General features: G+C 53.1%; 1 protein-coding gene and 1 non-coding gene across 5 annotated transcripts in view; both read left to right on the forward strand.

Moving 5' to 3' along the window:
• The first annotated feature begins 669 nt into the window (after nt 1–669).
• Trnaa-agc43 (transfer RNA alanine (anticodon AGC) 43) lies at nt 670–750 on the forward strand. The gene has a single exon. It is a non-coding gene; the product is annotated as a tRNA-Ala (tRNA).
• Nucleotides 751–1,226: 476 nt separating this feature from the next.
• Nucleotides 1,227–13,529, forward strand: part of Trim67 (tripartite motif-containing 67) — a 43,434-nt gene continuing 31,131 nt past the window's right edge. For 3 of the 4 annotated variants that reach the window (XM_017601304.3, XM_063278073.1, XM_063278074.1), the window contains exon 1: nt 1,227–4,608. In XM_017601304.3, coding sequence (XP_017456793.1) covers nt 3,598–4,608 — 1,011 coding nt within the window. In that variant the 5' untranslated portion in view covers nt 1,227–3,597. The remainder of the gene's footprint in view (nt 4,609–13,529) is intronic. The other variant, NM_001135715.1, reaches the window with a different exon arrangement.

Raw genomic sequence — 13,529 nt, forward strand, 5'->3', positions numbered from 1 at the left:
ACACTTTCGTGGGAATAAGAAGACAACCTTGTAGAGCTGGATTCCTCTGCCCACCTTTCCCTGGATTCTAAGGCTCAAACTCAGGGAGCTAGGCTCACTCAGCAAGGGCTCCTCTCATTAGCCCCTAAAGTGCACTGTGTGTACCTCTGGTGCCGCTGCATCAGACAGGACCTTTAATAGACAGTGGTGACGATCAGTACTGACTACCGCTCTGTGTGAGAAGCACCAGAGCTGCCTGGAATAGTGCCTCACAGGAAGCCTGTCCTCCACTAGACATAGCTTAGGTCCCAGACTTTCACACAGCTGAGCCAACTTCAGCTACAGAACTGAGTGGTGGGAACTGAGGACAGGCGAGATGCTTTGATGGAAAGCAAGAAAGAAGGTTTGCTTGCTTCTTTACGGCTTGTCATTGTGTTTTGTTTGTTTGTTTGTTTGTTTGTGGAGCCAGGGTCTCACTCTGTGGCCCAGACTGTCTTCTCATTGCAGCTTTCCAAATCCTGAGACTTTTACCTGTATGCTGCTTTCTGTATGCCAAGCTAGGAGTAGTGTCACGGCATGTCTTGCTTGTGCAGAGAGACACATACTTGGCTAGAAGGGCCACCCTGACCAAGCCTAAGCAGGCTGTCTTTGTCTGAAAATGAGAATCATGAACCTTTTAAGAGGTCTAACTTCGGGGCTGGGGATTTAGCTCAGTGGTAGAGCGCTTGCCTAGCAAGCACAAGGCCCTGGGTTCGATCCCCAGCTCCGAAGGAAAAAAAAAAAAAAGAGAGAGGTCTAACATCCAGCTGGTCCCAGGGGCGGGGCTGAGCTGGGTCCAGCAGAAAGGATTTATTTATTTACTTACTTCAGACAGGGTTTCTCTGTTGAGCCCTGGCTCTCCTAGGACTTTTCTACAGACCAGGCTGGTCTCCAACTGCCTCTGATGCCTCTGACCTTTGACTCCTGATGCTTAAAGACCTGCACCACCTGCTTCTTCTTTTTTAATTAACTCTATCACTACACTGTAGCTGTCCTCAGACACACCAGAAGAGATCCCATTTCAGATGGTTATGAGCCACCATGTGGATGCTGGGAATTGAACTCAGGACCTCTGGAAGAGCAGTCAGTGCTCTTAACCGCTGAGCCATCTCTCCAGCCCACCTTCCAACTTCTTGAAGAGCTTTCAGTAACCCAAGCTATGGCTCGCCTAGACCTCGGGTTCAATAGTGACTTTCTGAAGATTTTCTTTTTCAATGTATTGTGGGCAGGACCAGGTAACTGAAGCGCTGCCTTCATCTCCGCCCTGGACACAGCACTGCTTCCTGAAGAACAACGGTGGTGGGGCTCATTTGATGGCTGCGGTTTAGCAGCAGTTAAACGTGGAGCCAGGCTTCCGTAAGCTATTCAGTTGACCTGAGATGCTTAGAAAGTAGTCCACATCACTTACCGTAACAATTTGGCCAGATCACATGTGTGTTGTTACGGTGTTGTCATAGTAGTTTCTGGACTAGGCCGGTGGAAGCAAGCTGCAGGACCCCGGGGAGTCATGTAAAGATATGGGCTTCACTGGGGCGCTTTGCCGTGACTTTCCTGGCGAACTCCCTCCCACCAGAGGTTGTATCCCTTAGGGAACGAGCCAGACCAAGGCAGGTGCCTCATTAATCTCTGGCTTCATTCTCTCCTGCTGACTTTCCAAATGCTGGCAGCGGCTGGGGCCCTGCATTCCTTCAACAGGAGTCTGCGCCACGATTGCTGTTTTTGTTTTCGTCCGGCTGAGTCTTGCTATGAAACACCCAGACTAGCTTGGAAATTACTATGTAGCCCAAGCTGGCCTCTAACTCATAACAATCCTTCTACATCGGCCTCCCAAGTGCTAGAATTACAAGCACGAGCCAGCATGCTGGCTGACACATCCTTTTTAAATCGACAATTTCCTTGTCTGTTCCGAATCGGCGTGGATCGCAGAGGAAGAGAGGGCCGCGTGGCGCGCATTTCGCTCCACGCGCTCTTCCCTCCCCAGCGCGCTCTTCCCGTCCCCGGCCCGACCTTAGCTCCATGCTCAGCACACCCTTCCCTTCTCTGGGCAGCCCGCACTACCCCGGTGCGGAACAGCCGGGCAGACGGCGGGAAGAGCCCGGCAGCCAGGCGCGCGGGCGGCGACGTTGCAGGAAGCTCCCATTCATAAAGCGAACACCTGCTCGCGGCCTCCTGCCTCTCCCCAGCCCCGAGCAGCCCGGGGAGGTTGTATTTGGCAACCTTCACGGTGTCCTCGCCAAGTCCTCGCCGCTCTGGGCCTCATCGTCCACGACTAGCCCGGGTAGAACCGAGGAGACAAAAAAGGCTTGTGGAACGATGCGTAAATGAAACCTCGCCCTTTGGCGCGAGGCTGTCCGACATTTTGTGCCTTGAAAGCTTTTTGCGGGGGAAATAGATTTAGGTAGCGACTGTCGCGCTGTGCTGGGGGGCCTTTTCCAAGCGACTGGCCTTTTAGGGACCGCTGTTTACGCTTTCATGGTGGCGGGAGTGGGCAGGGCAGGAGCTGGCCAGGGATGCTCTGGCAAGCGGGGCGGGGCGCCGGGCTAATTCACCGTGCAGACTCCATCCGAATCGGAGCAGCTCTCCACAATGATCCTCCCCACGAAGCCCTCCGACCCGCCCCTGACTGCCAGCCGCGAGAGGCGAGCCCTCATTCGCTGAGCTGACGCCTGGCTCCCCGCCCCCCGCCCCGTTACTCTCGCTCTGGAAATTACAACTCCTGGGCGCGCGGCGCGGCGCGGCGCGGCGGGCGGGCGCGGGAGGCGGCGGGACCGGGAGGGGATTCCCGAGCCAGCGGGTGTTCACCACCCCCCCACCCCCGCCGCTGCAGCGTGGCGCGGCCAAGGTCAGGGGAACCGCAGGAACCGGAGCCGGCGAGGCGAGCCCGGGACGCTGCTCAATACGGGCCTGTGAGGAGGCAGCTCCGAAAGCAGCGGCCCGAGCAGCAGGACGGCGACGGTCTCCGGGCCGGGGGATGCCGAGGTGGCCGTGGTGGCACAACAGCCTGGCGGGGGATGCGCCTGGGGTGCGGGCGCGGATTCCCTGCCCATCCGCTCGCGGGCGCTGTCCGCCGTCTGGTGGTGCTGAACCAGCCCTGGCCCCGCTGCTCCCGCACTGGCCAAGAGCTGGTTAGGGGCGGGGCGCTCGCAGAAGGAAGACTCGGGGCAGCGGCGCTGCGGAGCCCGGCTCAGTAGCCTTGCTGGCTCACAGCAGCGAGTCACTGGTCCTTCGTAGAGTGGAGGCACGAGGTACCCCTGACGGCGCTGCTGCTGCCTATTCACCACCTGGACAACCTCGGAGGCCACTGCGAGGGCTGCTGGCCACCTTCATACGGCCGCCTCTGGTGAGGGAGCCTCGCCCTCAGGAGGTGAGGACCCCTCCTTTCTCTGGCGGCCAAGCGTCTTAGGGCGGTGGCCTGAGGACAGAGAGGGGGCGTGCCACCCTCGGGTGAAGACAGCATGCCCGTGTAATACCCCCGCCTCCTGACTCAAGAGCGCTGACATCGCCTGCCCAGCTGCGCTTGTCTTCGGAGCTTTGACCATCCTTGGCTGGTCCCGAGCGGCTCTGGCCGCGGGCGCGGCGATGGAGGAGGAGCTGAAGTGCCCAGTGTGCGGATCCCTGTTCCGGGAGCCCATCATCCTGCCCTGTTCTCACAATGTCTGCTTGCCGTGCGCCCGCACCATCGCGGTTCAGACCCCGGACGGCGAGCAGCACCTGCCCCCGCCGCTCCTTCTTTCGCGGGGTGCCGCCGCCGCCGCCGCCGCGCCCCCTCCGGATCAGGATGCAGCGGCCGGCGCGACCTGCGGAGGCGCCGGAGCTAGTACAGCCGGAGGCCTGGGCGGCGGGGCGGCCGGTGGCGGAGACCACGCGGACAAGCTGAGCTTGTATAGCGAGACTGACAGCGGCTATGGCTCCTACACCCCCAGCCTCAAGTCCCCCAATGGAGTCCGCGTGCTGCCCATGGTGCCTGCGCCTCCGGGTTCATCTGCCGCCGCGGCCCGAGGCGCCGCCTGCTCCTCGCTCTGCTCGTCCTCCAGCTCCATCACCTGCCCGCAGTGCCACCGCAGCGCCTCCCTGGATCACCGCGGCCTGCGAGGCTTCCAGCGCAACCGGCTACTGGAGGGCATCGTGCAGCGGTACCAGCAGGGCCGTGGGGTTGCTGCGGGGGCATCTGCAGCCCCGGCGGTGGCCATCTGCCAGCTGTGCGACCGCACCCCACCGGAGCCGGCAGCCACTCTCTGCGAGCAATGCGACGTGCTCTATTGCGCCACCTGCCAGCTCAAGTGCCACCCGTCCCGGGGCCCCTTCGCTAAGCATCGGCTAGTTCAGCCGCCGCCGCCGCCCGCACCCCCAGAGGCTACCTCTGCTTCAGTCGGTACTTCCACCGCCTCCAGCGCAGGAGGATGCAGGAGCCCAGGGGGTGCCGGGGCCCCCGTGCCTCGAAAGTTCCCCACGTGCCCGGAGCACGAGATGGAGAACTACAGCATGTACTGCGTGAGCTGTCGGAGCCCGGTGTGCTACATGTGCCTAGAGGAAGGCAGGCATGGCAAGCACGAGGTGAAGCCGCTGGGGGCAACGTGGAAACAGCACAAGGTAAGCGTTGGCTGTGTGGGGATGCCAGCCAGGGTGGAAGTTCAGAGATTCTCCAGACCCTTTCTTGGGGAATTGCTGGAAGGTGGGCCTGAAGGCAAAACAGTAATCACTCCATCCGTCCGTCCGTCCATCCGTCCATCCGTCCATGCATGCATGCATGCGTACATACATACATACATACCATCCACCCACGTGGTCATCTCTCCATCCATCTATTCATGCATCCATCTATCCATACATTGGACTACATATCCACCCATGCTTCCATCCAACCCTTCATGCATCTATGCATATCATCAGTACGTTTCTGGACCTATATGTTCATACATGCGTGCATTCGCCCAAGGATCCCAGCAGTCGCTGTCTGACCAAAGCTCAGTCGACCATGTACCCTGCACTGAGTATTGGCTTGGTGGGTTATGAAAAGGACTTGTTGAGTTTCCTTTCTGAGGCAAAAGGTTGCCAAAGCACAGAAGCAGGGCTCTCGCCCAGATTCTAAGGTACACTGTCAGAGCTTCCTTCCCCCCTTGTAAGGGAGAGATGGGTTTTAAAGTGAGACTGTTAGCAGCTGGCCATAGGAACCCTTCTGAAGGTTCCTCCTTGAATCTGTGGCCTAGGCAGAGAGGCAGCACCCCAGCTCAAGGTCCCTGGAGCCTTGTACTTCTTCCTCCACAGCCTTCATCAGCTTCACCTCACGGAACAGAAAAGCTTTTTCCTTCTCAGCTTCCAGAGAAGAAATGTCTCTTCCTTCACTTAGTTTCCAGCTAGCTCTATGCCCAGAATTCCTCTAAGACTTGTAGAGAAGAGGCAGTGTCTCTTGGGCTGTGGAAGAGAGTTGAAGTGAGGGGGAAGGTGTCCTTCCAGGAAAGGAGTGTGGTTTCCCCCAGAGTCCTTCTCTTGCCTGAGGCTCTGCCACTGTAGCTGTGGAGGAGCAGAAGACCACGTTTTTACTAAAAGACCAAGCGCATTAGCCTACAGCCTCCCCGCTGGGGACTGGCTAGGATCAGTACTACTCTTCGAAACTTAGACCTGGTACTTTGCTCTCTTCTTTTCCTAAAGCCGTGACAGTCCGCCTGGGCCCTTCGCCGGCCCTCAAGGCAAGGTCAGGGCAGCTCCTCGCCTGACATTCTATCCAGTGTCTTTGTGTGACCGGCCTAAGTGCCTCCTTAGACACAGAACAGGTTACAGTCACACGTTCACGGTGCATTTCACACTCCCCTCCTTCAGAAACCCGCCCTGGAAGGTGTAAGAGGTGCCCAGACTGTCCGCCAAGAATTGTTGCCTATAGTCACACAGAGTAGAGCCACGGGAAAATAAGGCAGCTTGCTGAGGTAACTCGTACAAACTGCAAACAGCCCAGAGTAGCCAGATAGAGATGTGGCTTATCTGTGTGGAAGACAGGATTACTGTATGTTCTTACATCTGCTACAATAAACATACGCCACTATGAGAATTCGATATTTAGAGGAGGTTGGGTTTTTTGGTTTCTGGTTTTGTTTTTTTAAGATCCTCTCCTACTTACTACGTGGTGCGGGCTGGCATCGAACCCACAACCACCTTCCTTCTCAGCCTCTTAAGGGCTGGGGTTACAGATGTAAGCCGTAGGATACAGCGATACTTTTAAATGAAAACTATAGGGGGGAAAGTAAATAGAGAACCCATTAGAAAACTACGTTGGGGAGGAAATCTCATTGAATGCCTCAGAGCAGGGGTTCTCAGTAGGGGTAATGTGTACTTTCACCCCAGCTCCCCCTGGCACTCTGAAAGGTCTGGAGATTTGGCGGGCAACACTAGTGACCCTGCAGTACAATTGAGACCCTGCAGTACCCCCTGCAGAGAAGCCCTGCTCTAGGGTCCCACAGCCTTGCTTCCCCAGCTCAGCCCTGCAAGTTACTAGCTGTGTGTGCATGCTCGCTTAAGCTGTCTTAACTGTGAACCGGGTGTAGGTAACACCCAGCTTGGATTCTTGTCGATGGGGTAAGTATGATCCTCTGTGCACAGCCCCCAGTGTGGCAGTCAAGCCATTAAATGTTATTTGCTGTTTTATGGTATTGATGCTTGACCCATGGATTTGTGGACGGCTACCGGGCAGCGCACCCCGTGCTTTCGGCCTCGTTGACTTGGAGAAAGTAGCAGGTGGTGACTGTGAATATTTTTCTCTGGATTTGTTTCCGTTTAATTGGTATGCTTTTAAAACTTGCAGCTGTTGTTCTCTGCATGTGTGCACACTTACACGTGCCACGGTGCGAGTGGGCTGGTATGAGAACAACTGTTAGGAGTTGGTTTTCTCCCGCCATCTGGGTTCCTTGGATGGAGCTTGGTTGGGTCATCAAGCTCGGCAGAGAGTGCCTTTACTCACCGAGACATTTCCCAGCATGCTGGCCTTCACGTGCTTCTTTTTGTTTTTTGTTTTTTTTTTTTGTTTCATTTATTTTACTGAATGTATGGGAGTGTGTCGTACATGTATCCACACATGGGTATGGGTGCACATCTGTGCATGCACTCGTAGAGGGCAAAAGTTGGTGTCCAGTGCTCTCCTCCATAGAACACCACCTTACATTCCAAGACAAGGTCTTTTACTGAATCTGGAGTTCACAGATGGGCCAAGATGGCTGGTCAGTGAGTCCCTGGAATCCTCCTGTCTCTGCCTGCCTAGACACTACAGACATGTAGTGACCCTGTGCTCAGCCTATATAGGTCTTGGGGGTTTTTGCTTGGGTAGCAGGTGCTTTACCCACTGAGTCGTCTCCTTATCTCTTTGGGGTATTGTTTATACTTTAATGACTGAGAATATTTGCCCCAGATTATGGTCCCGCACACCACATTCTGTGGCATATGGCATGGCAGTGTGGCTGACTTCTTGTTTCATCTCTTAAGTGAGTAGACATCACTTTGTAAATTAAAAACAATCAGGCATGAAGAGGTGGCTCAGCAGTTAAGAACACCTGCTGCTCTTGCTGAGAACCCGAAGGTGGTTCAGTGGTTAGGAACACGTTGTTCTTGCAAAGGATCAGAGTTTGGTTCCCAGAGCTCACATCAGTCTTCAGCTCCTGGGAATCCAGAGCCCTCTTCTGACTCTCTTGGTCACTAACACTCACACACATATCCACATGCACCCATGCACACGAGTGTGAGACACACATACACCAATTTTTTTAAAAAGAAGTTTAGGTTTAAAATTTCCCATTCAGATTTCATGAGCTATTAGGTTTCATAGACTAGAGGGCCAAGACTAATTTGGGGTCCTGTTACTCAAACATTTATAGTGTTAAAGATTGCAGACTAGAGAGCTGAATTGTGTATTCGAATTCACGAGAGAGAGAAAATGTCTTGCATGGAAAAATAAGTTTGATACTGGGCTAAGGTTTCAGGGTCTGAGGTCATGCAGGAAAAAAAAAATCAGTGGTCATCCCCGGCTTGGTGGCAACAGCAGTTTAATAAATGTTTCTCTTGTCAACTTCAATTACTCTGCTTGGTAATGAGAACACCGGAGAAACACATGGGTATCTGCCCTGCACCATGGGCAGCGCTGTCATAGGCAGTGTCACGGCAGTGTTACCTGTGGGAATGTGACTGTGAGGATCTTGGGTTTGAGTCATGCACCTAGTGCTCCAGCTTCTGGAAGCTAAGGCATCCTCCTAAATCCAGGAGACACAATGTGAGAGAGAGAGAGAGACAGAGAGAGACAGAGAGAGACAGAGAGAGACAGAGAGAGACAGAGACAGAAACAGAGACAGAGAGACAGAGAGACAGAGGCAGAGACAGAGAGACAGAGAGACAGAGACAGAGAGACAGAGACAGAGAGAGACAGAGAGACAGAGAGACAGAGACAGAGAGACAGAGACAGAGAGAGACAGAGAGATAGAGACAGAGAGACAGAGACAGAGAGACAGAGAGATAGAGACAGAGAGACAGAGACAGAGAGAGAAAGAGACAGAGACAGAGACAGAGAGAGACAGAAACAGAGACAGAGACAGATACAGACACAGAGACAGAGCTAGCAGGCTCTCCTTTCCAGCTTCCAGGGAAACTACAGTGTGAAGACCCCACTGGTGGAGCAAGAATGGCTGGAAGACGACTCAGGGAAAGACGGTTCAGTGGTCAAAGTGCTTGCCTTGAGACTATGAGGACCTGGGTTTGATCCCCCAGCACCAAACATAAAAAAATAGGCATGGTGCTCTGCACCCGTGATCCAGCACTGGGGGGTGGGAAGGTGGAGATAAGATGGCACTCCTGACCAGCCAGCCTAGCCTACTTGGAAAGCTCCAGGTCGGTGAAGAAACTTGTATTATAAAACAGGGAGGAAGGCTTCTGAGAATGAAACCTGAGGTATGTCCTCTGGCCTCCAAGTACATGCACACACGTGTACAAATATACCCACTCCTCCACCTGCATGCACACACATATGCATATATACCCCCCTTCTCAGTACCTGTATACACAAACACAGGAACAGTCGAAAACAAAACAACGGGCTGGAGACATGGGTCTGTGAAGGCTTGAGGACTTGAGTGCAGATCCTCAGCCCCTATGATCTCTGTACTTGGAAGGTAGAGATGGGAGGGTCCCAGGGCTGGATGGCCGTTAGTCTAGTCAAACAAGTTAATCCCAGACTATGTGGAGCATAGCCAAGGAAGACACCTAATGTTGACCTCTGGCCTCCACACACACTTTCATACACATCCGTATATACATGTGTACACGTCTGTATGGAAACACACACACTTCCAAATGCTAATCTTACTTGGGGCTGGAGGGGGATCACAGCCGAACACAGTATCTAGCTCTGATCTGAGACCACCAGGTAAACCTGAGAGGGCTGCTTTTGAAAGATAAGCCCAGGGCTGGAGACATGGCTCAGAGGTTAAGAGCACTGACTGCTCTTCCGGAGGTCTTGAGTTCAATTCCCAGCAACCACATGGTGTCTCATAACCATCTGTAATGGAATCCGATGCCCTCTTCTGGTGTGTCTGAAGAGAGTGACAGTGTACATAAAATAAATAAATTCCACTTCAGACTCTTGCGCTGGTGTAAGTTTCCCAGTAAGCCTCAGAGTCTCCGCTCTTTCCTGGTCTTGTCTAAACATCACAGAATCCACATCCCAGCCTGGGTGGGCTGCCAGAAGCTTGCTGGCCTGAGTTTCCGAGGCCAGAGACGCCTTCCACGCAGCTGTGCTAATTTTTCTGTGGCACCACGGAAGCTTCTCATCTGATTAGTGCATCCCAAGTAAGGAGACTTTAGGTGACACCGAGGTCTGCTGATTATCACCTTTTAAAAACAGCTTGGGAACCTGTAGGTTGTGTGGAAACACATTTTTGTATGGTTCTCCTGGAAGTGGATTAACCCTTTCAACCTACTTCGGAAGTGAAGGCGTCCAACAGAAAGCTGTTGCCCTTCAGCCTGTTGGAGTGGAGCTTTACCCTGCACCACTTCACCAAGAGGGAAAGGTTGTTTCTTTCTTTTTTTTTTTTTCTTTTTTTTTCAGAGCTGGGGACCGAACCCAGGGCCTTGTGCTTGCTAGGCAAGCGCTCTACCACTGAGCTAAATCCCCAACCCCGAGGGAAAGGTTGTTAAGGGCCTCAGTGCTTCCTAGCTGCATCTGAAATTCCTACTTCAAGGAGAGTATCATGCTGTAGGATGCGGGTGGTCAACCCTGCTTGAAAACATTGAATGTGACAGGTGCAGGGCCAGCCGGGCTACATAGAGAGAGCCTGGTGGTGTGCATGTGTGTGTTTGTGTGTGTGTGAGAGAGGGAGAGACAGACAGACAGAGATAGAGCAAACTGGATCTATACTTCAGTCGGTAGAGTTCCTGCTTACCACCTACGAGCCCCTGGGTTTCATCCTGAGCACCACACAGCTGGTCATGTTAACGCAGGCCTGTAATCTCAGCGTGTGGGAAGGGGAGAGAGAAGATCAGAAGTTCAAGGTCATCCCGGTATTCGAGACGAGGCTCAAAGGAGGAGGAAAAAGGTAGATGTTGATTTCTGAGCCGAGGTCTGTCAGGTTGTGAAATGCTGGTGAGGTCTGGTCTAGAGTTCTTAGATAGCCGCAGGACAGAATTGCAACAGAGAACACCTCACTGATGCCCGCTGACCTGGCCCCCACAGAGCAAGGGACAGTGTGATCTACAAAACTCAGGAAACACCAGGCTTTATCCTCTCTGGACCGGGGGCTCTTCCGAGGGCATGGGGTCCTCGGCATCTGGTCTCATCAATGTGGTAATGAGTTTTACATACAAGGGAGGAGACAGCTGGCACTACCAGGACGAGAAACAAACTGCAAGCCCAGACTGAGTTTTCAAACTCCTGGCAATCCTCCTGCCTCCACCTCTTGAGTGCTGAGATTACAGATGGATGCCACTGTGCCCATGAACATTCTCTTGCTTACCTCTTTGCCTGCTGTCGATCGACTCGTAGGTTAAGGTTATAAGCATAAGGCCACATGCTGTGTGTGATCCCAGCACTCCTATGGGCAAGAGGAGACCGAAGCAGGAGAATCACTTGAGACCCTCAGACCAGCCAGTCTGGAGTGTGTGGCACAGTGGCAGAAACAAGAGAGAACCTATGAAAAAACAACTCTGGGGACCACCCAGGCATTATAGAGTATGAAGCAGTAACTCTGGGGACCACCCCAGGCATTATGGGATATGAAAATGGCTCTGGGGCCACCCAGGCATTATGGGGTGTGAAAATGGCTCTGGGGACCACCCCAGGCATTATGGGGTATGGAGCAATGGTTCTGGGGACTACCCAGGCATTATGGGGTGTGGAGCAGTAACTCTGGGGCCACCCAGGCATTATGGGGTATGGAGCAATGGTTCTGGGGACCACCCATGCATTATGGGATATGAAAATGGTTCTGGGGACCACCCAGGCATTATGGGATATGAAAATGGCTCTGGGGACCACCCAGGCATTATGGGATATGAAAATGGCTCTAGGGACCTCTCAGGCATTATGGGATATGAAAATGGCTCTGAGGACCACCCAGGCATTATGGGATATGAAAATGGTTCTGGGGACCACCCAGGCTTTACGGGGTGTGGAGCAGGCTTTGTTGGAACAGCTACACTTGTTGACCTTGACCTATGATCATCGGCTTTGGAAAGATTGAGTGGGGACAGTAGATGCCAGATGGCCTATGAAACTGGAACTAGTCAGCATGTAGCCTTTTCAGAAGAACACTTTTTGACTTCTCTAATGGTAATGCAGCCACCAGCCCTGAACGGTTGTCTGTGCTAGGAACTTGAGGGACATGGAAGGCTCCACTGAAGCCCGGCCCTGTCAGGATCTATGTTTCAGAATCCCTAATGGGGCTCTAAAGTGTCTGATGTGTGACTGTCCCTGTAGGTCATATGAGATGTCCTTAGGTCCTTTAGAAATGGGCTCCTCGGCCCCTGGGCTTCTGGGAGTTTTGACCGGTGTTCAGCTGGCTCTGGGTGCTGAGAGACAGCAGGGAGTTCAGGGCCTCCTGGTCTGAAGAGGGTAGAATGCTGCAGCAGGGATGTGGAAAGGCACAGGGGAAGCACTACCAGCCTGATGACTTCTGCTGCCCTTCAGGGATTGAACAAGAATCAGTTTGCTGTTGGTGCTTGAACTTCCTTCCACCTGTAACCTCAACTGTCTTAGAAAGCAACAGAGGGAAATGCCCGTCCACCTTGAGAAAGCTTCCAAACGATGGGAGAAGTTTCAAAGGTCACAGCCTCCCTCAATCAGAAAGTCAGGAAATTCCAAAAGTGGAGAAGACCAACTCTGCCCCACTTGGAGACTCTCCCTGCACACGGACATTACCACACGGACTGTAGACTGACAGCAGTGTGTCCCAGGCTGACCTCAAACTCAGTATATAGCTGAGGATGGCCTTGAACTCCTGATCCTCGGTTCACTCTGACTGCTGGTTTGGGCTGCCACACCTACTCTGTAGGGTGCTGAGGCTTGAGCCCAGATTTTTGTGTGCGCTAGGCAAAACACTCTACCAACTGAGCTTCCTTTCTTTAGCTGTATTTTCTAGTCAGCTCTTTCCAAACTCACAAGCTTTCCGGCAAGGAGACTTGAGGAGAAGGGGCTTTGCAAGAGCTTGAATAGCAAGTCATAAAATACGCTTGTCTAAAAATGGCCCATCCGGAAGCCATGTGATGGCGCCACACGCCCTTAATCCCAGCATCTGGAAGGCAGAGGTGATCAGATATCTGAGAGTTTGAGGCCAGCCTGGTCTACAGAGTGAGTTCCATGACAGCCAGGGCTACACAGAGAAACCCTGTCTCAAAAAGGCAAAAAGACAGGGTTGGAGGGATGGCTCAGGGGTTAAGAGCACTGACTGCTCTTCCAGAGGTCCTGAGTTCAAATCCCAGCAACCACATGGTGGCTCACGACCATCTGTAATGGGATCCGATGCCCTCTTCTGGTGTCTGAAGATAGTAACAGTGTACCTACATACGTACAATAAATAAATAAGTCTTTAGAAAAAAAGCAAAAAGCCAGAGTGCAGCTCAATGATAGTGTTTGCCTAGCAGGTATGAGGCCCTGGGTGTAACCCCTAGTACTATGCAACAACCACAGAAACTTCAAGAACAAAGCAGTTCTCTATCACTCCTCAATGGACAGTTTGAATAACAGTAAAAATGCAACAGAAAGAGATGTATATGTGAGCAACAGTGGTAGCAGTGTAGACGTATGTGACAAGAAAATAGATGTGCCTGATCACCCTGAACGGAGGAGAGAAGTGAAGGGTTAGCTGATGACAGGCGTGGAGGCTCTCACCTTTATCCAGCAGAACAGGAGAGAGGAGGTACTTATCGCTCACCTGTTGTTGGAAAGTCTGCCCAGGAGGTACGCAGCTCTATTAAAAGAAAAAAAAAATAGGTCAAAGGACAGGAGACAGGGCTCAGAGATTGAGAGCTTCCCCCCTACCTCTGGCAGA

This window comes from Rattus norvegicus, chromosome 19, assembly GCF_036323735.1.
Source record: "Rattus norvegicus strain BN/NHsdMcwi chromosome 19, GRCr8, whole genome shotgun sequence".
NCBI classification, from domain to species: Eukaryota; Metazoa; Chordata; class Mammalia; order Rodentia; family Muridae; genus Rattus; species Rattus norvegicus.